Here is a 26,774-nt window from a genome sequence, read left to right on the forward strand (position 1 = left end):
TGTTGGAATGATAAAAATCTTAGGGTTTATTTCATCTTATGTTTCCAGGTCATGGTACACCACTAAGAAAAATTAGGGCTGAGTCGAGGCAGAAAGCCTGTAGGATCTCTGCTCACTGGTTTGTTTCCAGACTCATATTCAGCTTCCTTTCTTATGCCTCCCAGGACCACCTGATCATGGGTGGACCTGCCCACAGTGGGCTGGGTCCTCTTACATCAATCAACAATTAAGAAAATGCCACACAGGCATGCCCACAAGTCCAACTGATGAAATCAATTCCTCAGTTGAGATTATTTTCTCCCAGGCGTCTCTAGTTTGTGTCAAGGTGACAAAAACAAACCAGTAAAACCAGCAAGCACTCCTCAGCCTTCTCTCCAACTATCGGATTCTGCATTTTTCTCCTTAGTGTGAGTGGAATAGGAACAAATAGATCATAGTGGCAAAACAAATAGAGATATACACACGTGAGAACGTGGTACGTGCTTGGTAAACCAGAAGAGAAAGGACAGACATCCAATCACAGGACCTAGCAGAGTTGTTAATATCCAGTGGAAATATATTAGAGCTGTTGGTCCATATAAGTAATAAATTCCCATCAGATTAACGTCTACCTATAAAATACAAAGCTTGACAGAATTTAAGTGAATACTGTTATGATTTCTGGGCAGTGAACTATTCTTTAGCAAATGCATAAAGTCTATGAAGGGAAACATTGATAAACTCAAGTCCAATAACTCTTGGGGAATTTTTTTTGACAATAAACCATGAGTATAAAGATTGACGAGTTGGCATCTGAGATGTTGAGATAACATCTGCTCACTGGAAACAATGCCAAAAGTAAATTAGTTGAAACAGTAATATGAACCAGAAACTGAGAGGAGCAAGCTGCGTTGCTGAAAACAAATGAAAATATTCATGTCACCACCACCACCAACAACAAAAAGGGTGAGATGAGCTATCTCTTGTTCTCTAGATTGGAAGAATTTATAAAGTTTCAAAATTACAAATTATTAGCCTAAATGTACAAAAATGAGAACAACCCTTGCTTCTTGAGCAGCAACAAGGAAATGGTGTGCCACCTTAGAGAGCAATCTGCAGTGCCTTGTGGGGATTCTTTCCACCAATAGCTTTCGGGTAATGACCTTAGGGCATTGCCTGGGGTGCTACTTGAGGACTAAAAAAGCTTGTACCCCAAAGCTATTGGCAGAAAGAATTTCAGCAACAGTGCCTGTCAGAACATGTATGTCCCACAGTCCATGGTGATGTATGTCCCACATTATACATTGATGTGTGTTCCATAGTTTATGATGATGTGCCTCCCACAGATACTGCAGGTTACTCTGTGGTGACAGGACATTTCTCACTGAAGAACTATAGATGCCCTTTAAAATCCAGAATCACCTGAGACCCTCAATATAAGGGAAATTGATTGATTCATATCAAAATAATCCATAAATAAATTGTAGTAAAATATTTTAAAATTGAACGGACAATATTCAATGGAAAAGTATTAGAGTATATCAATCTGTATAAATAATCAATTTCAAATGGTTTAAAGTCTATATATGAATGCAAAGTTTGAAATAATGTAGATAGATACCATTATGTTTTCTGGGTAATGAAAAATTCTTTAACAAAGTTATAAAAGCCCAAGTTACAAGGAAAACATTGACATTTATTAGTAGTTACAAGTTAGATTACTGTAATGTCCTGACATGAGTTGAATTACATTTGTGAACATGAAGACTCCCTAAAATTATGCCCAGGGGCTTTAGTGAAATGGCCTAGTGGTTAAAATATTTGCCAAGCAAATTTGAGAACTGGAGTTCAGATCCCCATAATGCCTGCAGATACTGGAGAGGGGTGGTGGCAGTCCACCTGTAATTCTAGCTTCTTAAGGCAGTGGCAGAGGAACCCCAAAGCAAATTGGCTAGTGAGACTGTCCAGATCAGTGAACTCTGGGTTGAGTCCCTGACTCAATGAATAGGGTGGAAGAGGAAAGGAAAATGAACTTCCACACATGTGCACACACACACACACACACACACACACACACACACACACACATATATATATATATAATTTAAATTATATATATATAATTTAAATTAGAAACAATCTTATTTTACATATCAATCCTAGTTCCCTCTCCTTCCCATCCTCCCATGTCCCCCACTGATCCCCCTATCCCTTCCCCCTATCAACTTCCCAGGGAGGGTGAGGCCTTCTATGGGGGAATCATCAAAGTCTGTCATATCATTTGGGGCAGGGACTAGGCCCTCCCCCATGTTTATAGGCTGAGAGAGTATCCCTCCATAGGAAATGGGCTCCCAAAGTCCATTCATGCACTAAGGATAAATACTGGTTTCAATGCCAGAGGCCCCATAGACTGCCCACATTCAAGGGGCTTGATTTGGTCCTATGTTGGTTCCCTAGCTATCAGAATGGGGTCTGTGAGCTCCCATTTGGTCAGATCAGCTATTTCTGTGGGTTTCCCCAACATGGTCTTGACCCCTTTGCTTATCACTCCTCCCTCTCTATAGTTGGACTCTAGGAGTTCAGCTCAGGGCTTAGCTATGAATCTCTGCGTCTACTTCCATCAGCTACTGGATGAAGGCTCTATGATGGCATTTAAGGTAGTCATCAATCTCATTATAGGGGAAGGGCATTTAAGGTAGTCTCTCCACTAATGCTTAGATTCTTAGTTGGGGTCATCCTTGTGGATTTTTGGACATTTCTCTAGTGCTAGATTTCTATTTAAACCTATAATGGCTCCCTCTATTAAAGTATCTTTTTTTTCTCTCTCTCTCTCCTATTCTTCCCCTGTCTCAATCTTCCTGATCCCTCAAGTTCTCCTCCCCCCTCTTCTTCTCTCCTCCTCTTTCTTCTATCCCTCCTGCCCCCCATGCTCCCAATTTGCTCAGGAGATCTTGTTCCTTTCCCTTTTCTGGCATAAGCTGTCATTGATGTTTTTTATTTTAGCCAGGTATAAGTAAGATGGTATCTCAGAGTTGTTTTAATTTTCATTTCCCTGACAGCTAAGGATATTGAGCAATTTCTTTCCTCTTCCTCCTCCTTCTTTTGAGCCTGTCCTGGAACTCACTCTGTAGACTACACTGGCTTCAAACACACAAAGATCCACCTGCCGCTGCCTCTCGAGTGCTGGGATTAAAGGCATGTGCCACCAATGCTGTGCTTTTGTGCTACCAACATCCAACTGAGCAATTTCTTAAATGACTTTTAGCCATTTTAGATTTTCTCTATTGAAAATTGTCTATTTAGTTCTGTATCCCATTTTTAATTGGATTATTTGGTAACTAGCTTCTTGAGTTCTTTGTGTATTTTGGAAATCAGCCCTCTGTAAGATGTGGGGTTGGTGAAGAGTGTTTTACAATTTGTAGGCTGCTGTTTTGTCTTGTTGACTGTGTCCTTTGCCTTACAGAAGCTTCTCAGTTTCAGGAGGTCCCATTTATTAATTATTGATCTCAATGTCTGTGCTATTGGTGTTATGTTCAGGAAGCGATCTCCTGTACCAATTTGTTCAAGGGTATCTCCCACTTTCTCTTCTAAGAGGTTCAGTGTGGCTGAATTTATGTTGAGGTCTTTGATCCATTTGGACTTAAGTTTTGCGCATGGAGATAGATATGGATCTATCTGCAGTTTTCTACATGTCAGTATTCAGTTATGCCAACACACCATTTGTTGAAGATGCTTTCTTTTTTTCCATTATATAATTTCAGTTTCTTTGTCAAAAATCAGGTGGTCATAGGTGTATGGATTAATATTGGGATTTTCAATTTGATTCCATTGGTCTACCTGTCTGTTTTTAAGCCGACACCAAGTTGTTTTCATTACTATAGCTCTGTTAGATCTTAAAGTCAGGGATGGTGATACCTCCGAAGTTCCTTTATTGTACAGGGTTGTTTTTGGCTATCCTGTTTTTTTTTTTTTTTTTTTTTTTTTTGTTTGTTTTTGTTTTTCCATGTAAAGTTGAGTATTATTCTTTCAAGGTCTGTGAAGAATTGTGCTGGTATTTTGATGTGGCTTGCATTGAATCTGTAGATTGTTTTAGGTAAGATTGCAATTTTTACTATGTTGATTGTACCTATCCAAAAGCATGGGAGATCTTTCCATTTTCTGGTATCTTCTTTAATTTCTTTCTTTATTCATTTTTTTCAAGTGAAAAATTTATTAGGAGGGGTAGGGAAGGGGGAAGGAAAGATAAAAGATGTAAAGAGACATACAGCCACAGAGAGAGGGCAGAAGGCAAGAGGGAGAAAGGAGAAGTCCTATCTGCCCCAGGGGAATCACGACAAAAGAGAGTGGGAAAGAGAGAGAGGAAAGAGAAAGCAGAAAAAACTAATTTCTTTCTTTAAAGACTCAAAGTTCATATTACACAGGCCTTTCACTTGTTACCCCAAGATATTTTACATTGTTCATGAGTATTGTAAAGGGTGATGATTTTCTGATTACTTTCTCAGCCCATTAGCTCATTTATCATCTATATATAGTAGGGATACTGATTTTTTTTTAGTTAATCTTGTATCCTGTTCCTTTGCTGAAGGTGTTTAAGAGTTGTAGGAGTTCCCTGTTGAAATTTTTTTGGGTAACTTATGTAAACTATCTTATCACCTGCAAATAGTAAACTTCGACTTCTACCTTTCCAATTTGTATGCCCTTGATCTCTTTTTTGTTGTCTTATTGCTCTAGCTAGAACTTCAACTACAATATTAAAGAGATATAGAGTAGATAATCTTGTATCATTCCTGATTTTAGAGGAATTGCATTGAGTTTCTCTCCATTTAGTTTAATGTTGGCTACTGGCTATTGTATATTCAGGTATGTTCCTGTTAACCGTGATCTCTTCAAGACCTTTATCATGAAGGGGTGTTTGATTTTTATCAAAGGCCTTTTTAGCATCTAGTGAGATGATCATGTAGTTTTTCTTTTTCAGTCTGTTTATATGGTCGGTTACATTAATGGATTTTCATCCCTGGGATGAAGCCTACTTGATCATGATAGATGATTTTTCTGATGTGTTCTTGGATTCAATTTTCTAGTATTTTATTGAGTTTTTTTGCATTGCATCAATGTTCATGAGGGAGATTGATCTGTAGTTCTCTTTCTTAATTGTATCTTTGTGTGGTTTTGATAAGAAGGTAATTGTAGCCTTGTAAAAAGAGTTTTGCTTATATTGTGTGAAACACTTGGAGGAGTATTGGTATTAGCGCTTCTTTGAATTTTTGGCAGAATTCTGCACTGAACCCATCTGGCCTTTTTTTTTTTTTGGTTGGGAAACTTTTGATGACTGCTTATATTTCATTGGGGGCTATAGGCCTATTTAAATTGCTTATCTGTTCTTGATTTAATTTTGGTAAGTGACATCTATCCAGAAAATTGTTCATTTCCTTTGAAGTTTCCAATTTTGTGGAGTACAGTTTTTCAAAGTATGACCTGATGATTCTCTCTGGATTTCCAAGTGTCTACTGTTATGTTCCCCTTTTCATTTCTGATTTTGTTAATTTGCAAGTTCTCTCTCTGCTTTTTCGTTAGTTTGGATAAAGTTGTGTTTATCTTGTTGATTTTCTCAGAACCAACTCTTTGTTACATTGATTCTTTATATTGTTTTCCTAGTTTCTACTTCATTGATTGCAGCCCTCAATTTGATTATTTTCTGGCCTCTATTCCTCCAGGGGGAGTTTGTTGTTGTTGTTCTAGAGCTATCAGTTGTGGTGTCAATTCTCTAATGTGACTATTCTCCAGTTTCTTCATGTAGGCATTTAGTGCTATGAATTTTCCTCTTAGCACTGCTTTCAAAGTGTCCCATAAGTTTGGGTATGTTGTGTCTTCATTTTCACTGAATTCTAGGTATTATTTCATTTCTTCTTTCTTTCTTTGTTTCTTCCTTGACCCCAGAGTGATGCAATTGAGCATTGTTCAATTTCCATGAGTTTGTGGGGTTTCAGCAACTTGTGTTGTTATTAAATTCTAACTGTAAACCATGGGGAAACAATAGGATACAGGGGACATCCATTTTTTTTTTTTATCTGTTGATGTTTGCTATGTTGCCAAGTATGCAGTTAATTTTAGAGAAGGTTTCATGTGGCACTGAGAAGAAGGTATATTATTTTATGTTTGGATAGAATGATCTATAGATATCTATAAAACCCAACTGGGTCATAACGTCTGTTAGTTCCTTTTTTCTTTGTTAAGTTTCTGTCTGGTAGTCCTGTCAGTGTTAAGAGTGTGGTGTTGAAGTCTCCCACTATAAGTGTGTGGGGTTTATGTGTGATTTGAGTTTTAGTAATGTTTCTTTTATGAATGTGGGTGCCTTTGTGTTTGTGCATAGATGTTCAGAATTGAGACTTCATCTTGATTTTTCCCGAAATAAATATGAAATGCCCTTCTTCATCTATTTTGATTAATTTTAGTTTAAAGTGGAATTTGTTAGATATTAGGATAGGTACACCAGCTTGTTTCTTAGGACCATCTGATTGGAAAATCTTTTCCCAACTCTTTACTCTGAGGTAATATCTGTCTGAAGTTGAAGTGTGTTTCCTGCATGCAGCAGAAGGTTGGATTCTGTCTTTGTGCCCATTCTGTTAGCCTGTGTCTTTTTATAGGTGCGTTAAGACCATTGATATTGAGGAATATTAATGATCATTGATAGCTGATTCTTGTTTGTTTTTGGTTTGGTGGTGGTGGTGGCATTGTGCCTGAATCCCATCCCCCCCTTTTTTTCTTTTGGCTTTTATTTATTTATTTATTTATTATCTATGTTTTTGTGAATGTAATTAACTTCCTTGGGTTGGAATTTTCCCTCCAGTACTTTCTGTAGGGTTGGGTTTGTGGATATACATCGTTTAAATCTCCTTTTGTCATGGAATATCTTGGTTTCTCCATCTATAGTGATTGAAAGCTTTGCTGGGTATAGTAGTCTGGGCTGGCATCTGTGCCCTCTTAGCGTTTGTAGAACATCTATTTTGGATCTACTGCTCTTAATAGTCTTTCTTTATTCTGTGTGTTTGGTGTTTTGATTATTATGTGTGGAGGGGACTTTTCTGTGGTTCAGTCTATTTGGAGTTCTGTAAGCTTCTTGTACTTTCATTGGCATGTCTTTCTTTAGGTTGGGAAAGTTTCCTTCTATGATTTGTTGAATATGTTTTCTTCACATTTGAGCTGGGTTTCTTCACCTTCTTCTTAGGTTTGGTCTTTTATTCATGGTGTTCCATGTTTCCTGAATAATTTGTGTGAGAGATTTGTTGGACTTAAGATTTTCTTTTGTTGATGAATCTATTTCTACTAGTGTATCTTCAACACCAGAGATTCTCTTTTCTGTCTCTTGTATTCTGTCAATTATGCTTGGATTTATAGTTCCTGATTATTTAACCAGCTTTTCTATTTCCAGCATTCCCTGAGACTGTGTTTTCTTTATTTTCTCTATTTCAGCTTTCAAGTCTTGAATTATTTGTATTGTTCCCCTCATCTGTTTGATTGCTTTTTTTTCTTGGCTTTCTTTCCTCTCTTTAAGAGGTTTATTTCTTGCAGTTTTTGATTTGTCTTTTCCTCCATTTGTTGTTTTTTTTTTTCTTCAATTTTTTTTCTCATTTCCTCTTAGAGAGCCTCTATAATCTTCTCAAAGTTGTTTTTAAGGTCGTTCTCTTCTGCTTCATCTGCATTGGGATGTTCTGGTCTTGCTAGTATAGAGTCCCTAGACTCTGGTGACATCATATTGGTCTTTCTGTTGTTGAATGTATTCATATACTGTTGTCATCTCATCCTTTCTTTCAGTGAGTACAGGCAGGGTCTCTCCTTCTGTTGGTGGGTACAGGTCCAAGGCTCTCTCCCAGTGGGTGCAGACAGGTTCAAGACTTCAATGGCTGTAGTCTTTGGATGGGTTGGTCTGCCCCCAGGTCTCTCTCCTAGTGGGTGCAGGCAGGTCTAAGACTCTCCAGACTCTGGATGGTTTGGCCTGCCAGCGCTGCACTGCTAAGCACATAGTCCCTGGGTAAGGAGACTCAAAGCAGGGGAAGGGGAAGGTAGACTGGAGAAGGTCCTACACTCACCTCTCCTGGTGGATGCAGGCAAGTTAAGACCAGAGTAGCAGCAGACTGGATGGTTTGACCTGCCAGCAACCCATGCTCATCTTATTTTATTAATATTTATTTAAATTATAAAACCGTATTTTGCATACCAATCTCAGTTCTCTCGCCCTCTGTCCTCCCATTCCTCCCACGGTCTCCCACCCCTCATTCACTCCTCAGAGAGGATGAGGCCTCCCATGGGGAAATCATCAAAGTCTGTCACATTTGGGGCAGAATGGAGGCTCTTTCCCCTTGTATGTAGGCTCAGAGAGTATCCCTCCATAGGAAATGGGCTCCAAAAAGCCTAGTCATGCACTAGGGATAAATACTGGTTCCATTGCCAGCAGCCCCATAAATGTTCCAAGACCCACAACTGACACCCATGTTCAGGGGGCCTAGTTTGGTTTTATGCAGGTCCCCCAGCTATCAAATCTGGAGTCTGTGAGCTTCCACTTGGTCATGTCAATTGTTCTGTGGGTTCCCCAACATGGTCTTGACCCCTTGTCTCATCACTCCTCCCTCTCTACAACTGGGCTTCAGGGGTTTTGCTCAGTGCTTAACTCTGAATCTCTGCTTCTGCTTCCATCAGCTATTGGATGAATGCTCTATGATGGCATTTAAGGTAGTCAACAATCTCATTATAGAGGAAGGGCATTTAAGGTAGTCTCTCCAATATTGCTTAGATTCTTTCTTGGGGTGATCCTTGTGGGTTCCTGGGAATTTCCCTAGTGCCAGGTTTCCCATTAAGCCCATAATGGCTCCCTCTATCATGGTATCTTTTCCCTTGCTTTCCTTCTCTATTCTTCTCCCAACTCAACTTTCCTGATCCCTCATGTTCTCCTCTTCCCTCTCCTTTTCCCCTCCTCTTTTTCATACCTCCCTCCCCCTTCCTCATGCTCCCAATTTTCTCAGGAGATCTTGTCCCTTTCCTATTTCTTTGGGGGGGGCATCCATGTATACCTCTCAGTGTCCTCCTTGTTTTCTAGCTTCTCTGGGGTTGTGGATTGTAGGCTGGTTATCCTTTGCTTATGTCTAATATCCATTTATGAATGAGTACATACCATGTTTGTCTCTCTGTGTCTGGGTTACTTCACTCAGGATGGTTTCTTCTAGTTCTATACATTTGCCTGCAAATTTCAAGATGTCATTGTTTTTTACTCCATTGTGTATATATACCACATTTTCTTTATCTGTTCTTCAGTTGAGGGGCATCTAGGTTGCTTCCAGGTTCTGGATATTACAAATAATGCTGCTATAAACATAGTTGTATGAATGTATGTCTTTTGGGTATATGCCTAAGAGTGGAATTGATGGATCTTGAGGTAGACTGATTCCCATTTTCCTGAGAAACTTCCATACTATTTTCCAAAGTGGCTGTACAAGTTTGCATTCCCTCCAGCAGTGGAGGAGTGTTCCCCTTTCTCCACATCCTCTCTAGCATAAGCTGTCATTGGTATTTTTTATTTTAGCCAGTCTGTCAGGTGTAAGATGATATCTATGAGTTGTTTTGATTTGCATTTCTCTGATGGCCAAGGATGTTGAGTATTTCCTTAAGTGCCTTTTGGCCATTTGAGATTCCTCTATTGAGATTTCTATTTATATTTGTACCCCATTTTTTATTGGAATGTTTGGTGTTTTGTGACTTGCTTCTTGAGTTCTTTGTATATCTTGGAGATCAGCCCTCTATCAGATGTGGAGTTGGTGAAGATCTTTTTTCATTCTGTAGGCTGCTATTTTGTCTTGTTGACTGTGTCCTTTGCCTTACAGAAGCTTCTCAGTTTCAGGAGGTCCCATTATTAATTGTTGATCTCAGTGTCTGTGCTACTGGTGTTGTGTTCAGGAAGTGGACTTCTATACCAATTTGTTCAAGGATACTTCCAACTTTCTCTTCTAAGAGGTTCAGTGGCTGGATTTGATGGGAGATGTCATTCTGTATATGTTTCTCATACTGGTTAATAATAAAGCACTGTTGGCCAATAGGAGAGGAGGATAGGAGGGACTAGGAGACAAGGAGGAAGAGGAAGTAGGAAGGAGGGATCAAGATGGAGAGTCTGGAGAGAGCTGGACGTCAGCCGCCTCCCTGGTAAGAGAAGGCCATGTGAAAATACATAGATCAGCAGAAATGGGTTAATAATTAAGGCAGAGCTAGCCGATAAGAAGCAAGTAACCGGGCCAACAGCATTGTATCAAATACAGAGTCTCTATGTATCATTTGGGGCTGGTGCGGCGGCAGGACAAGACCGGGCGGCGGCAGGCGGAAAAACCGTACTCGTTACATGGATTTATGTTGAGGTCTTTGATCCATTTGGATTTACATTTTATGCATGGAGATTGTCTATCTGCAGTCTTCTTCAATTCAGTATCTAGTTATGCCAGTACCATTTGTTGAAGATGCTTTCTTTTTTTCCATTGTAGAGTTTTAGCGTCTTTGTCAAAAATCAGGTGGTCATAAGTGTGTGAATTAATATTGTAGTCTTTAATTCTATTTCATTGGTCGACCTGTCTGGTTTTGGTGCATCCATGCTTGTGCACAGAGGCACATGTGTATAATACACACATGCACATGTATGCAGATATATGTGTACATGCACCCACATACAAACATTTTGAAACCATTTAGTGTTCCTGAGTCTATTTATACATTAATTTCATCCTATTTCTGAAATGTGCAGTGAAACCTGTAAACCTCCATATTTGTTGTCTCCCTGAATTCATATGATTTAAACAATGATATGATCCTACAAAATACCTTACTCTTTGTGTGCTTGTATGTATAAAATATATGTACAGAATGATATATTTCATATATGCAGTGTATAGAAGATCAGCTAAGATACCACCTTCTCTTTGCTGTCCCCAGTAGGTAAACAGTTGGCAGTGTTATTTCCTCACTCCAACTTGGCTCTAGGCATGAGGCCAAACCTGAGTCACATCTACCTGCTCCATGCCCCCAAAAGGGACAGTAATGCCATCTTGCACACAGACTGGCTCAGATTCATATGAGAGAAGGGTAGCAGATTTTTAAAGAATTCAAACAACCTTGCTGCCCATCATTTGGTCCCTCATAGGCCTTATTCATTCTGATTCAGCCCTGTATTAAGATCTCCCACTGCATCTCTGGGGTACTATAAGACCTTAAGGAGGAAGCCCACTTCCCTTGTAAGGCTTATCAGCTCTCTTTGAAGAACCACAGAGACCAATTAAAACTTTGTAAATCTTGAGCACTTGTGGTCAGTTTTTCTTGGAAGAGGAGGATGGAGGTGATTCTGTACCAAGCCAAACAGATAGCCACCCCCAAGGTTTTAGAGACCATCCCAGTGGCTTCTCTTATCAGTGTGCTCCTTCAAATGAAGGTTTCAGAGAATAAGATAAGCACAGCCATTTCTCTTATCTATTTTTCCATGGATAGAGTTATTTCAGAACTTGACCCCATTTAAATATTCCAGACAGTTCTTTTGCATTACGAACCACCAACCAGAACATCTTTTTTTTTTTTTTTCCCTGCAGAAACCTGTGACTTGATCCTCTGGCCAAGTGCCAGCCACAGGAACCACAGGTTCAGCTTCACTACTATTTTAAACTTAATGTATTTTTATTCTTCAAAACATATGCTTCTGAGCCTTTATGACACTAGTGTTTGAGTCAATATATCACCAAGCAAATATTAAATTATAGTGCTATAAACCCTGGGGAAATTTTTATTAATGTTTATAATGTATTTGCATGTGATACCAACATGTTTTTTAGATATTCATAAATTTAGACTTTAAAAATCTTCAGTTCTAGGGTGCTATGAATGTTGTAATCGGCAGAGAATCCATAATTGTGGAACAGTTCTCTTGAATTTTCATATACTCCTGATAACCATCAGCTCTTTCATATGCTAATTATAGTTGTATTAAAAACACACAAGTAATATTTTTTGCAGCTCAATTGCTTTGGGCCAAAGGAATTATTTCCAGAATAAGCTGGCAGGTTCCTGCTTGGGGAATTAGGACTCTCATGTCCTTAACTTTAAAACAACTTGCATTTCATTTTATGCTTGCTTCATAAAGTAGTCATTCATTTTCCGACTAAATTGCAACCAAAAGCAGGCCACATCTATAGAGGCCGGCCTGTGGGCTGAGTGTGTGTTAGGCTGGAGGACATGAAGTAGAATGCTAAAAATGGTGACTGGATGCTGATTTATAAAGCAAACTGAGCACTAATACCCTGGTATCGTTATATCTACATCCCGGTCCACAGTAAGTTCACCACAGAATTGCGGATGAAGGAGAAAGTCCAACACAGTGATATATGTTTTGAGAATTCTTGGAATGAAATTTGTGTTTTCTGTTGTCACATAGAAGCACTTGAAGTGGGATTTGTGGGAGAGATGCACTTGGTTTTTAGGTTTAGCATTTTGGGCTCAAGGTTCACACAAGTGACTGACTCCTGGATATGATGGTTGACAGCTGGGTGTGGACCTTGACAATGTAGCCTACAGAGCTGACTTGAGATACAGCCATGAGACAACTTGACTCTTTTCTTCTCTTTTAGTTTAAATTTCTATTTGAAAAAGCAACTTTCTTTTCAAATAAGGAAAATTGAATAATTATTAAAATTCATATGAAATGTATTTCTGACGTTTTAAATCATTTTTAAAGAAATTTCTGTTCTTTGTGTGCTTCAAGAGTTTTTATTTCTTGGTATTTCTATTAATTCAGATTTCCTATTGATCCATTTTCCTTTAATTTCTCCTTGAAATCAAGAAAACTGAGTAAAATAAAAATAAACTATAGAAGAGTTTTTGAACATGAATAGCCAATGAAAAATATCAGGAGCTATTAGTCCGTATAAAGAATACATTCTAAGTGGATTAAAGCATCTTAGGGTTAAAAGTTGACATGACACTGAAAGCATTTGGATGTCACTTTCCTGATCTAGCAGCCACCTCCCTAAAATTAACAGAGTAATTGAAATGGCCCTTCCACTCTATTGTTTGTTTTCCCCTGTCATCCACATGAAAAGAAAAGTGATGTAAGTCTGGCAAATGAATGGCCTTCTACACCAGGCAGCTGTGGTTCCCCAGAAGAATGTAGTCTTCCAGCCCAGCATGATTTTGCTGCCAGCCTCCCAGCTTGTGCTTCTTGAATCTTTAAAATGTGGTGTCCTCTCATAAAGACTGTAGCAAACCTCAATAGTAGACTCATGACAAGTGAAATGGTGAGGATATAGTCACAGAATATGAAGATTTAGCCAGCCCATGGCCATAATGTGGGAAAACATTCTAAACCACAAGTTCAGAAGGAGCAACTAATGAGTTCATGGTCTGTCTTCAGAGTCAAGCATTTAGAAGCTTAGGGGTCATGCTTTGGGAAGCAGCCATAACTCTGTTCTTTTACTCCAAAATGTGGTTTTCCCAAAGCCTTCTAAATACAGCTAAGGATGGTACCTCCCAGGGAGGGGTACATGCCAAAAGGGAACAGAAAGTTTAAGGCTAGCTGGATATGGTGATGTATGACTGTAATCCCAGCAGTTGGGAGGCAGAGATGGGAAGATCATCACAGGTTAAAGGCCAGCCAGGGCTACAAAGCCCTGCCAATAAATAAATAAATAAAAAAGTGAAGGTGGCATGAAGTGTAAATGGAGAAGTTTGAGTTTAAGGATGACAAAGGAAAAAGAAGAGAGAATCAGTAATAAAAGAGCATCCCCAGGAACTGGGCAGCATGGTGGCACAAGCCCTAATTCCAATACTTGGTGAGTTACAGGATGGAATGAGCCACATAGCCAGTTCTAGGCCAGCCCAGGGCTAAATGGCAAGACCCTGTCTCAAAAGATGCAACATGCACACACACACACACACACACACACACACACACACACACACACACAGTGTATAAGATCCAGTAATATACAAAATAATATATAAAATAATCATTACAGAAAAAATAATGTAAAGAAACATTTATGGATTTCTTTGGAACACAGCACACACACACACACACACACACACACACACACACACACACACACACACACACACCATGATTTCAGAGATTAGGTAGATCCTAGGGTAAGAGAAAAGCTAGTTGGTCATTATGTCACTCACTAAAGAATTCACCCTCTCTTTTATGGATACCTCCTTGTGATGTTTTTGGTTCCCTGGTCCTTGGAAGTTTGTTTCTTCAGAGTTTAAACTTAGTATCCTTGCAGTAGTAGCACACACCACTAAAACTTTATAGGACACTGGTACCTTGTCTTTGCATCATTTTAATGCATGTCATCTCTATAAAAGCCATTGTTTCCTTTTTCCTTTAGAAACTGCGAAGGACAGAACATCAGATACAAGACATGCAGCAATCATGTAAGTCTGAGACTATGCCCAATTAAACTCCATCCTAGAGAGAGTATTTAATACGTACTGTGAGGCCAATAGTGTCTTGAGAACCTTCCTGTTAATTTTAAATACTTTCTTGGTTGATGACAGCCTTTGCTTATATGTACCTTCCATTCACAGTGCTCTTTTTAGGCCATTTAACATTTATGATGGAATTTGGTAAGTATGCAATCATGACTTTATTCATAGAATTGATTACACAATAGCTTCAAGGTCCTTCAAGGGTCCAAGTGATCAGCCTCTTTCACAATGTCTGGAGACACACAGAGAGATGAAGAGGGCCTGGGACTGAGGGATGAACACATAGACACATGAAGAGGGACTGAGGGAAGGACACACACACATGAAGAGGGACTGAGGCTGGGGGATGGACACACAGACACATGAAGAGGGATGGAGGCTGGGGGGGAGGGGTAAACTTATTTTTGAGATATTCAAAGGAAGATTCCAGATGGGAACTGGTCTGGGGTGTTTCTGCCACTGCAGACTGCCTGTTGTGCCCACTACAGCAGGGCCAGAAGGTCACACAGAAGGAAGGTTTTATACAACCCTTACTATTTGTTACACTAGTCAACACCAAAGAAGAATTAGAACATTTTTGCTTTGCAATTATAAAAAAAATTAGGAGCTGGGATGGTAGTTCAGTCGGTAGAATTGCAAACATGAGGACCTGAATTTGAGCCCCAGAACCCATGAAAAAATTCCAGGCATGGGGGTGGGTTTGCAATCCCGGAACTGGGGAGACAGAAAGAGGAGGAACCTGGGGCTCCTTGGCCAGCCATCTTAGCCTAATTGGCAAACTCCAAGCTAAGAAGGGACCCTTTCTCAAAGTGGGTCAGTGGCATTCTTGAGGATAACAGTCAAGGTTGTCCTCTGGCCTCCATTCCCACATGCATACACATACCTGTTCACTTGTTCTTTGGTGTGCACACATCAAGCATGAAAAATTAATAAAAGCAACCATTCTTTTTCCATCCAAACATTTCCCTCTTTGGCACAATATACTCAAATTAAAACAACAGTGCTCAAGTTGAAATGCAGAGGCTTCTGAGAGAGATGCAGGTGCTCTCTTAGAAAGAAGTTTTGCAGTGTCTATGAAGCTTGAGACAGCAGGAACTAAAGGTAGAGTAGCTTGCAATACCATGAACCCATTGCCATATGACAAGCCTTGGGTGAGCGGCACAGTCCTGGATATTCAGTGAACCAAGGTCAAGCAAAGACACGGAAGGAAGGAAATGGATGAGAAGCAACTGAAGCCAAGTCAGAGTCATGAAGTCCTTTGTACCCATCTGTATTCTGCTCCTTTCTCAGTGGGTCCTCCAACACCCTCTTTATAAAGGGTGACCCTGCTTGAGGAAGGTATGTCCCCCAGCTGTTCTTCATAAGTCTTCCCACCATGGAAAAGCTTACTAAGCATCACTGGCAGAGGAAACACAGATGGTCTTTTGTTTGGAAGCTCAGGGCAATGGGAATGCATTCAGAACCCACAGATGAAGAATTCCCTCCACCCATGAGCAAGGGGCCCAGCCATGCTCAAGGTGGCAGGAGAGGAAGACTCCAGTAGTAGGACTTTCTTTTGGGTCACCAGCTCACAAATAATGACAAGGAGACTTACTAATTTTGAAAGCTTTGTCTTAGCTTAGGCATTTTTCTTAACTAGCTCTTATAACTCAAATGAACCTGCTTGTTTAATCTATGTTCTGCCATGGGACTCGGTTACCCCTCCTCTGTTCTGTATGTCCAGCTTCTTCAGTGTCTCCTTAGTCTCTGCCTCTTTTCTTCCCAGAGTTCTCCTCCTCCTCAGAAGTACTGCCTAACCCCTTCCTGCCTTGCTATTGGCCATTCAGCACTTTATGAAACCAATCAGAAGGCATGATGGCAGAAACAAGCCTTCACAGTGTAAACACCAGACTCCAGCAGACTCCAGCAGGCTATGGGGTCACAGTGTTCTTTCCAAGAAATGAGGTTGTGGTTTCAGTAGCTTAGGTTCCCCCTCAAAAGAGATGGGGCCTTGGGCCGAAAGATTAGGGAGCAGAGTGTGTCTGGTGACTCCTAAGTGGCTTCAGTCTTTAGACACAAGCTTTGATTGGCATTCAGTGTAGATCCTACAGCCAGGTCTGGACTCCAGGCTTTGAGAGATAATTATCAGTAGTCTATCAGAGCAAGTATGGGTTTTCAGAAACCATGTAGGTCGGTCACAAGTTCTAATACCTGAATTCATTGACTCCTGGTGCTTTCTTTGCCCAGGGTTTATATGGGATTAAAGGCAATGCTAGAAGCAGAAAAGGGGAATGTGAAATGTATCATAACTTGGCAGGAATATTTTTGCAACAGGGGCATATTTTTAATGAGCAGTTAGCTCTGCACAGTGGGCTTTCTGATGGCTTCCAGAAAAGGTGACACTTGACATGGCCTTTGCAGGATCCTTTGTTCACACCACAGAACCCATGAGTGGCTAATGTCTACCAGTCTTTCATTAGCTATTTTTCTTGGAGGTGTTCTTTTCTTTCCATCACTGTTACTTCTGTTCTGTATTAAAGCCATGTCCTGGTGCTGGGTGGCCCAGTGGTTCCGAATACTTGCTGCTCTTCCAGAGCACTGGAGTTTGGTTCTCAGAACATATATTGAGAAGCTTACAATTTTCTATAACTCTAGCTCTAGGGGCTGTACAAGCCCCCTCTGACCTCTGTAAACACACACATATACATACTCCTAAATAAGTAGGAGCTGTGTCTACTCATATCTGTCTTCAACTATGAGGCTAAACTAGGCTATTTAATTACACAAAAATCCCTACATTGTCTTGAGCTGAGCCTAGTTAAGCTAGGCTGGGCAGGCTTAGTGTTGATACTAGGTGAATGTAAAGTAAATGAAAGCAATTAACTAAGTTGCCTATGTTCCCTCCATTTCTTAGAAAGTGGTATCCACGAAATAGTTCAGTCATGGTTAGAAAACTTGAATGCCCAGAGTGCTTCCAAGTTCCTTCCTCTGGGATTTATGTCTTCTGGCCAATTATGTTCAATGCAACACATGTCTACTGAAAATACTTTATGAACTTTGCCCTGGGTCATATGCTTAGAGAACCCAAAGGAATACAATGAAATACTGTGCCTCAGTAGAACTGTGTGATATTTAATGTTCGTTAAGCAGAAGCAGGTCTTGAGAGCCTGAACCCCAAAAGTGAGGACCACAGGCTACTTTCTCCTATTGAAATGCATAGCTTGCCAACTTTCCTTCTCCCTCCATATTTCATCCATTCTCCTTCGTAATGGGAACAGCCTGGCTTTGTTGGGCATAAAGAAAGGGCCAGCCAAGCCCAGGCTTCATGTGACTTCTCATCTCTGTCCCCCTTTTTTGTGTAATTTCAAATTTCTGAGAAAGTTCCACCTGTTGTAGACCAGATGTGCCTCTGGATAGTCAGTCTTAACCAAGTTTGACAAACTTGGCCACACATTGGGCAAGGACTAAGCTTAGGCAGAATCCTAAACATATGTTAACTAGTACTCACTACTGTTTTTGGGAAATTTTATTGGCTGATAGCAGTCAGCCAGGTAGACCATTCAGCCCCTAAAGATCACTTGCCACACCCGTGAGCCCAATGCAAGGGGAGGTGTCTGTTCCCAGCTTTCAAACACACTTTTCTTTAGTTTCAAAGAATTTGAAAGAAAACACCAACCATAGCTTGCGGGAAAGAAGATGATGTCACTTTGTCATCCATCTTTTCTATGGTCACATGGAAGATAGAGTCCCCATTTCTAAAGAGAAAAGTTATTGATTTAAGTCTACTTTGGTTTGATTTGCATCATTTGTCATGACCCAAGATGAGAGTTTAGCTGAAACAACAAAAACAAATACAGTGTGGGAGTATAGAAAGTTTTACATCAGTATAGTACAAGTGAGCCCATAGTGAAACTTGATAAACATGGCCTACTTGTTCCCTAACTATTTTCAAAGGATTTGAGGCCATTTGCAAAGACCAAATACAGTTGTTGCATAACATTTTGTGGGGAAATGCAGGTGAGCAACTGTCCATACACTGCCACAGCATCAACGGCCAAAAGAATGACTCATTAAAGTTAATCTTTATGGGTTAAGTGAGTTTGTTAGGGGTTATATATGGATGATTATGGACAGTTCTATTTTCCTAGAAGTCTCCATGCATACATCTCATTTTATGTGGTTCAGTTTATAGTGGAATTGGTGATCTGGCTTCCGAGTGACACTTAGTGGGGCAGGTATGTGACTGCAGGCCCACGGACCACACTAGACTAGGAAATTTGTGTTGATATGTACGCTGACTAAAGATTGCAGTGGTGTAGGCAAGCACAATCCAACTCCAGTAAGAATGGCTTGTTTGTTTGCTATCTGGAATGCAGAATAGCTAAATGGTAGATTACTACTAGATATAATCACTTTATTTAGGATTAGGAGGACTGGTCTCCTTGTAACAGTAAAACCCAGGGAAAAGATGAGACATAAAATGAACTATATTTTAGAAGCATGTTGAAATATATTCATTATTTTTTAGGAAAAAAATGGGGTGAGATTTTTACCTCACAGTATTTACCCAAATAATTCTAGCTATAACAGAGTTAAACTGGTCACAGTTGCACATGTCTGAGGCAGAGCAAGGAGGATCAACTCCCAAGTTCAAAGTGTAAATTCAAAGTGTAGCCAGTATGGGCTACAGAGACCCTTCCCCCAAAAATAAAATGGAAAAAACCAGAGCAACAATGACACATAAAACCCCAAACCCAAATTCAAAGAGTTAAATGCCATAAAGGAACTAGATAAATACATTTTATATTTATTTGTCCTCGGGGCAGAGTAAGGAAAGAATTTGTAGCCCATTAAAAAGGAAGAAATCTTGAAGAAATGTTAGCAGAACAGGCTGCATAAACATTCAAGACTTCTCAACTTCACAGGGCACCTGGAGCAAAATAATAATGAAAAGGTTTCCAACTCAAATGACCAAATTTGATGCCTTCACTACAAAAAGTAGTAGCTTTATCTGCTAAAAATAATATGAAGGCAAAACAGAGTACATAAAACAAGAAATTTTCAAAGATTTGATATTAAAAAGCAAACATACAAGACTACCCATGAAGCCTAAATAATAAAAAGGAAATGTAATTTAAAGCAATGAAATTCCACTATACATGTCTGATTAGAAAGTTATAATATCCAAATGGGGAAGAAGGATCCAGAAAGGCAATGTGTAGGCCATGGCAAATGGTAATACCTTTCTGGAGGACTACTTCACGACATTAGAGTACTTCATAAAACATGTGCACACTTGGACTCAGAAAATTTTATTTCCAGAAACAAACCCTTAGGAAAAAAATCAAGATTTGTATAAATATTTAAGTATAAGAATCTTTGTAACTTATTCATTTTAATAGAAACTTTCCTCCAAAGTTCTTAGAATGAGCATTAACTATCTTCATAACAAGGAGAGTATAAAATAAATAGAAAGAGTTTCCGTGAGTGCACATTTGTCTCATCCAGCATCTTGCCTTGGAACTATCTAGAAGGAAGAATGCATAATTTAATAGAAGTGCCTCCCCCAAGTCATCAACACTTTTACTTTTTACTGTAATATGAGGGTGTCCTAGGGTGTTGGTTTTATTTGCTTTTGTCACAGTTTTGCACTAGCTTGTTGAAGACAGATCTTTGGTACCAGTGAGAAGCAATGGGAGATGAGAGAGAAAGCAGATGCACTAAACGGCAAGGGGGACACAGCCAGAATTCTCACAAAACACAGGAGTTTGGACAAGACTATACTCCTTCCTGGAGATTTATAGGCAGTTAACAGTTGCTAGGGTTGGGTGTGGGGATGTCTGGGGAACACAAAATAAGACATAAAAGTAGAATTACAGCTGATTGGGTAAGGGAAGATGGTCAGTAGGAGAGGGGCAAGGAAAGGTCATGGTGGTAAATACAATCAAAACATATCATTTACATGTATGAAAATATCTTAATAAAGCCCATTATGTGTAATTAAAATACTTTAATAAAAACACACAGTCATTTGGGGCTAAAATGAGAGCAAATGGTTCCACTGAAATGGCTCCTGAGGGGCAGGACTAATACTATTCCTATGAAGACCTTGAATCACCTTGGAAATGTAAAGGCCTTTGGTTCCCCTGGATCCAAAAAGGAGATTGCAATTCCATTTGGAAGTTGGTAAAATTAGCACTTACACACCACACACCGTATGTCTTAATTAGCTGGGGAAAACACATGGATGGGAGAGTGATAGGGTTAATAAAATGATCCCCTGAGTAGGTCAGCATTGCAGAGACTCCTGAATTCCACAATGAAAAGATGTAGCTTCAATTTGTAATCTCAGGGTGTTGGAGGGAGGGATAAGGAACTAAGGTGAGTCTTTGTAGAGGCAAGTGGGGTCTGGTCAAGCCTTCCTTTGACCTCATGGCTGGTTAAAGTTCATGTTCCCATGGTTCCTTATGTTTACCTGCAGGACTGCCCAGCAGATTCGGAAGACTTCAGAGCCCAGCAGTGCTCAGCCTATAATGACGTGCAGTACCAGGGCCATTATTATGAATGGATTCCACTATACAATGACCCTGCTGCCCCATGTGCACTCAAGTGTCATGCTCGGGGACAGAGTTTGGTAGTGGAGCTGGCCCCGAAAGTGTTGGATGGGACTCGTTGCAATGCTGACTCACTGGATATGTGCATAAGTGGTATCTGCCAGGTAAGCCATACCTGCCACATGTGTGCTTTGTTTGGGGATGTGCCCTGTCTGTTTTGACATTTCAGTGTAAGTGTATTCCCCAGTAAAGAATGTGAGGGCTTTAGGGAAATGATAGACTTCTCCCTCTGTTCTGATCACTGAGAAAGGTTTTCAAAACCATGGATATCCAGCATTCTAATTATGTTTTCCTTATTGAATGTAGTGTGGCTTTTGCTCGTGCAGAAGCAAAATATATGACTCCATATGATTCTCTGGGATCAGGAACTCTCCAAGTGGGACATGCAAACAGACCCTCCAGAAGGGTTTGAGGCGCTTGAATTGCTGCTCCCTGCCACTCCTGTGCATTTCTCCTGAGTTCTCAGAGCCACTGAAACTTTGCTGCAGGCTCTAGGACCGCACTGAGAGAACAATGCTTTGGGATGGCAGTGCTGGCCTCTGGGATCAAGGTCAGTCAGGCAGGCGGGTTGGGTGATTTTGGAGAGCTGAGATGGATAGGACTAGGGCATCACCTACAGTGGATTGCAATGAGTGCTGATTTAGACAGGTTCCAGAGACAGTATGGAGACTACAGGGGCAGTGTAGAATCTCTTCCCCTGCCTTTGATCTCTGAAGGGTGTGTGTGTGTGTGTGTGTGTGTGTGTGTGTGTGTGTGTGTGTGTGTGTGAGTGAGTGAGTGTATAGATGTACTAGTTCACAAGAAAATTGGTGGAGGCTTAAGGGTTGATATCAGGCATCTTCCTCATTTTCTCTTTACATTTTTTTTTTGAGACAGAGTGTCTCAGTGAACCTAGAGTTTGGCTGATTAGAGAGTCCTAGTGATCAGGCTATCCCCACTTGTCCCTGTCATCATCAGGTCTGGTGTAATAGGCAGTGTCATAACATCCTAGGGTTCTAACTCATGTTTATATAGTGAACACTTTACCAAGTGAGCCATATACTCAGCCCCTAAAAAGGAAAATAAAAAAAACAACAAATTTCTAGTATGCCATATCTTCTAGAAGGCTCAGGGCAATAACAGTAACCAGAGCAATCAGCTCAGCCCACGTGAGAGAAAACATGATATTTCTTTTTCTTCCACCACTACCTTTTATATCTCTCCTCCCTCTTTCCTTTGCTACCATTCTTTATCCCAAGTATTTCACCTTCTACTTTCAGGTCCTTCCCTCCCTCCCTCTCTCCCTCCTTCTCTTCCTTCCTCCTCTTCTTATTTATCAGTACCATCCCTGTGCTCATTGCCTCTGATGGGCTGTCATAGAATCCAGGAGTCCTACCAAGTTTTCCAGGACCTTCCTACACAACTTCCTGCTACCTGACTCCTAAGCTCTGTTTTTAACATAGTTTTTAAGGAGGTACCTAGACAATTTTAGTATAAGACAGATTAATTTCCATACCCATTCTTGCTCTCATACATTCCCATCCTTCCTGCTCCCCAAATTTACTATCTAAACTATATAGATGTTACAACTAATGAGCCAGCATTGAGACATGTCATTGCCCACATTGGGATTGTATAGTCACCATTCCTCCCTCCCTTGTTTCTGCTTTTTCTTTAGGCATAGTCTTGCCATATGCCCTATACTGTTTTCAGAGTAACTGTGTAGCTCAGTCTAGCATCAAGCCTATGGTCCTTTGATCTCAGCCTCTTGAGTACTGGGAATCCAGGCCTGTGATATACTCATCAACGTCATCCAGAGTCATTCTACCAATGTAAAATTCTCTGTCTTTTCATTCCCCTGTCCCTCCAACTTCTGGTAACCACTAAAAACTTCCAAGATACTTAGAGACAACATATTTTTAAATAACACATAGGCAAAAATCTCACAACAAAAGGAAAATAATTTTGAACTCAGTGAACATGAAAATTCAACTTGATAAAACGTGTGCAATACAATGAAAGCCATGCTCAAAGAGAAATTTCCATACCTGAAGAAGGCTTCAAGATGACATATCTATGTCTTAGAAAACTGGAAATGCAGCACAATTGAATCCAAGTCAAGCAGAAAAAACTAACTAATAAAAGCAAGAAAAGGGCCAGCCAGTGGTAGCATATGCCTTTAATCCCAGCACTCGGAAGACAGAGGCAGGTAGATCTCTGTGAGTTCAAGACCAGCCTGGTCTACAGAGTGAGTCCCAGGACAGCTAGGGCTGTAACACAGAAACCCTTTCTCAAAAATTGGAAATAAGGAGATATTGGTGCCAAAGGTTAGATTTTTAGAAATATTAATAGCATTGATATTTTATAACTATAAGACAGACTAAGAAAACAATGAGACAAGCTGGGCAGTGGTGGTGCACGCCTTTAATCCCAACACTTGGGAGGCAGAGGCAGGAAGATCTCTGTGAGTTTGAAGCCAGCCTGGTCTACAGATCTAGTTCCATGACAGCCTCCAAAGCAATACAGAGAAATCCTATCACAAAAAAACAAACAAAAAACCAACAAAACAAAACAAAACAACACACACACACACACACACACACACACACACACCCCACACACAAACAAAACCAACAAAAGAAAGAAAGAAAACAATGAGAGAGAAACAAAATGGTGTCAGAATTGAGAGTGGAGCCATTACTCAATGAGACCCAGTGGACAGTAAAAGGACAATGGATGAGTAACAGCAACCCTGTGCCCACAGATAGATGAAATAACCCACTCCTAGAAAAGCAAGGTCTGCCAAACTTGGAAAATTGAAAATAGACAATCAGAATATGCTTTTATCAATGATCACAAACTTTCCAAAAAATAGTGAACTCTGCCTCAGGGATTCATTTAGCTCAGGTAGAAATTATACCAAGTCAAGCTCTTCATTTTCTTCTTCTTCTTCCTCTTCCTCTTTTTCTTTGTGTTCTTTTTAATAACCTGTATTTTTTAGTGTTATAATGTGATTACACTTCCCCCTTCCTCTCTTTTAACTTTCGCATATACCACTCCTTGCTCTCTTCCAAATTCATGGCCTCTTTTGTCATTAATTGCTGTCTCTCTCACACACATGTGTATATACTCACACACACACACACACACACACACACACAACTTTCTCAGTCAGTATAATGTTACTCACATGAGTGTTTTCAGGGCTGACTGGTACTGGATAGCCAGTTGGTGTGTTCTTCTTCCCTGAGGAAGACTATTCATGATGCTCTAGCACTCCTTAGTTGCCTATAGTTCTTTGTGTATGGTTGAAGCTTCATGAACCTTCCTCTGTCCATGCTAGTACCTCTGTTGTTATTATCCTTGTTCAGCTCATATTTAGGCAGACATGTTGGTGAGACTTCATGGATATAGCTTCTAACATTGCTAAGAGACACAATCTCACAGAAAATACCCTGTTTTGTACCAATTCTTTGATTTCTTTCAGAACATAGAAACAGAGGAAGATCTTCTAAACTCATTCTTCCATGAGCCCGCCCATATACAAATATCTTAACAAATATTAGTAAACCAAACCCAACAATGTGTAGAAACACAACCAACATGACATTTACTCTGGGTATGCAAAGCTCATTCAACATTCAAGAAATAAATTAATTGATCATATCCACATGGTAAAGAAGAGCCATCCATAATTACAAAAACAGATGCAGAAAAGAATTTAACATTCATGACAGAAAATATTTGAAAAGAAACTTCAGAAAACTTCAAGGAGCATTTTCACCACTTGATAATGTATATTGTGTGTGGGGAGGGATCGTTTGGATGTGTGTGTGTGTGTGTGTGTGTGTGTGTGTGTGCGCAGTATATATTTTCAAGACAGGGTCTCACTGTGTAGACCCTTCTTCCCCTGTTCCCCCATTTCCCCTATCCCATACCCTTTCTGCTCCCCATGGAGGGTGAGACCTTCCATAGGGAGTCTTCAAAGTCTGTCATATCATTTGGAGCAGGGCCCAGGCCCTCCCCCAGGTGTCTAGGCTGAGGGAGTATCCCTCTATGTGGAATGGGCTCCCAAAGTTCATTTGTATACTAGGGATAAATACTGATCCACTACCAGAGGCCCCATAGACTTCCCAGTCCTCCTAACTAAGACCCACTTTCAGGGGGTTTGGGTTTGCCCTATGCTGGTCTCCCAGCTGTCAGACTGGATTCCATGAGCTCCCCTTGTTTAATGTCATTTTTAACAGTAAGAAATTATACAGTTTCTTATAAGATCAGAAAAAAAGCAAAGATGTCCCCTAACTCCTGCCACTGCTTTTTAATATATCGGGAATAAAAGATAAGAAAAAGTATGCTGTTTGAGAAAAAACAAAATTATTTTTGTTTATATGTGATTTGATTGCATATGTTGAATAAAAAATAAAACCTACTGGAATTAATAACTGCTTACAAATAATACAGTATATATAAACAGGTTTGCTATACAAAATTCAGTGACTTCAACGATATACAGCTAAAGAATGGACTTTGACACTAAAAATACAATTCCATTTATATTAGCATCCTCCAAAGGATATACTATGGTGATGCAGGAACTGAACAAAGTTGGGGGCTCTGACATTATACAGCCAGAAGTCTCAATATAAAGTGACAGCATTCAAAGCAATATGATAGTAGCACAAGAAGAGACAAATAAGCTATTGGACATAGTAGAAAGTCTAGGAATAAGCCCATAGCAAGTCAAGTGATCTCTGAGAAGGGAGCAATGGAGGGAAGATAGTCAGCAGGATATTTACATATAAGAATTCCAAACAGAGACTGGCATCCCTCACAAAACATAACTCAAATATATCACAAATGCAAACATAAAATGAAAGGTCTTCTTGAGTTGACACTGCAGTATCCAGCCTCCCCTACCTGCCTGCCATTCTCTCTTTTCTTTGTTCATTGCCGGCTCTGCTCCATCTTATCTAATATTTTTCTGTTGATACATCTTCCTGTAGTCAAGCCTTACTTACTGTTCTATTCTTCAGGTTATATGCTGTCCATGATTTCCTTCCATTACAAGTCCACTCAGAGCTTGTTAGCTAAATAATCATACTCACCACCAACTTGTGGGATTATACTTGTTTTCTTCCAAATCTTTGCTTTTGTGCTTAAAATGAACTTGTTATTGTTAAAGGTGACTTAGAGGGCAAGGGTTGAGCTCAGTGGAACAGCACTTTCCTAATATCCAAGGCCCTGGGTTTGAGTATCAGCAGAAGAGTGATGGATTAGTCTGGGCTTCTTCACTCTGAATGAAATGATATTAGAAACTGAGGGTTTGAAAAGTTGAGAATGAGTTAGATAAACAAAGAAAAGGAGTGGGTTTATGACATACAGAACAAGGATGCAACATCACCTGTGTGTAAGGGGATCTGATTTTCTATAGGGTTTGCTTGTGCAATAGTGCTAGGGCTGTGAGTGTGTGTGGACAGAAACAAATTGTTAACTTTTCCCCGAGAGTTGTGAGAAAAGCCACTGAGGAATATTCCAAGAAATAACTCAAATGGCTTGTCCATAGAAAGGTCACTTCAGTGGTAGTGTGCCAGAATATTTGTAAGGGGCAGGATCTGGGAAAACAATGGAAGATTAAGTTTGGACTCACAAGGGCTGTGAAGTCAAACAGTGGGTAGGATGAATGAAGAAGGGGAGGAAACTTTAGAGATGAACAAACAG

At 40.0% G+C, this 26,774-nt stretch overlaps 1 protein-coding gene across 1 annotated transcript in view; it reads left to right on the forward strand.

Moving 5' to 3' along the window:
* Window positions 1-26,774, forward strand: part of Adamtsl3 (ADAMTS like 3) — a 299,460-nt gene that overhangs the window by 107,792 nt on the left and 164,894 nt on the right. Inside the window, exons 5-6 of the mRNA XM_051206607.1 lie at window positions 14,385-14,430; window positions 20,945-21,181. Coding sequence (XP_051062564.1) covers window positions 14,385-14,430; window positions 20,945-21,181 — 283 coding nt within the window. The remainder of the gene's footprint in view (window positions 1-14,384; window positions 14,431-20,944; window positions 21,182-26,774) is intronic.

Source organism: Phodopus roborovskii, unplaced genomic scaffold (genome assembly GCF_943737965.1).
Source record: "Phodopus roborovskii unplaced genomic scaffold, PHOROB, whole genome shotgun sequence".
Classification (NCBI taxonomy): Eukaryota; Metazoa; Chordata; class Mammalia; order Rodentia; family Cricetidae; genus Phodopus; species Phodopus roborovskii.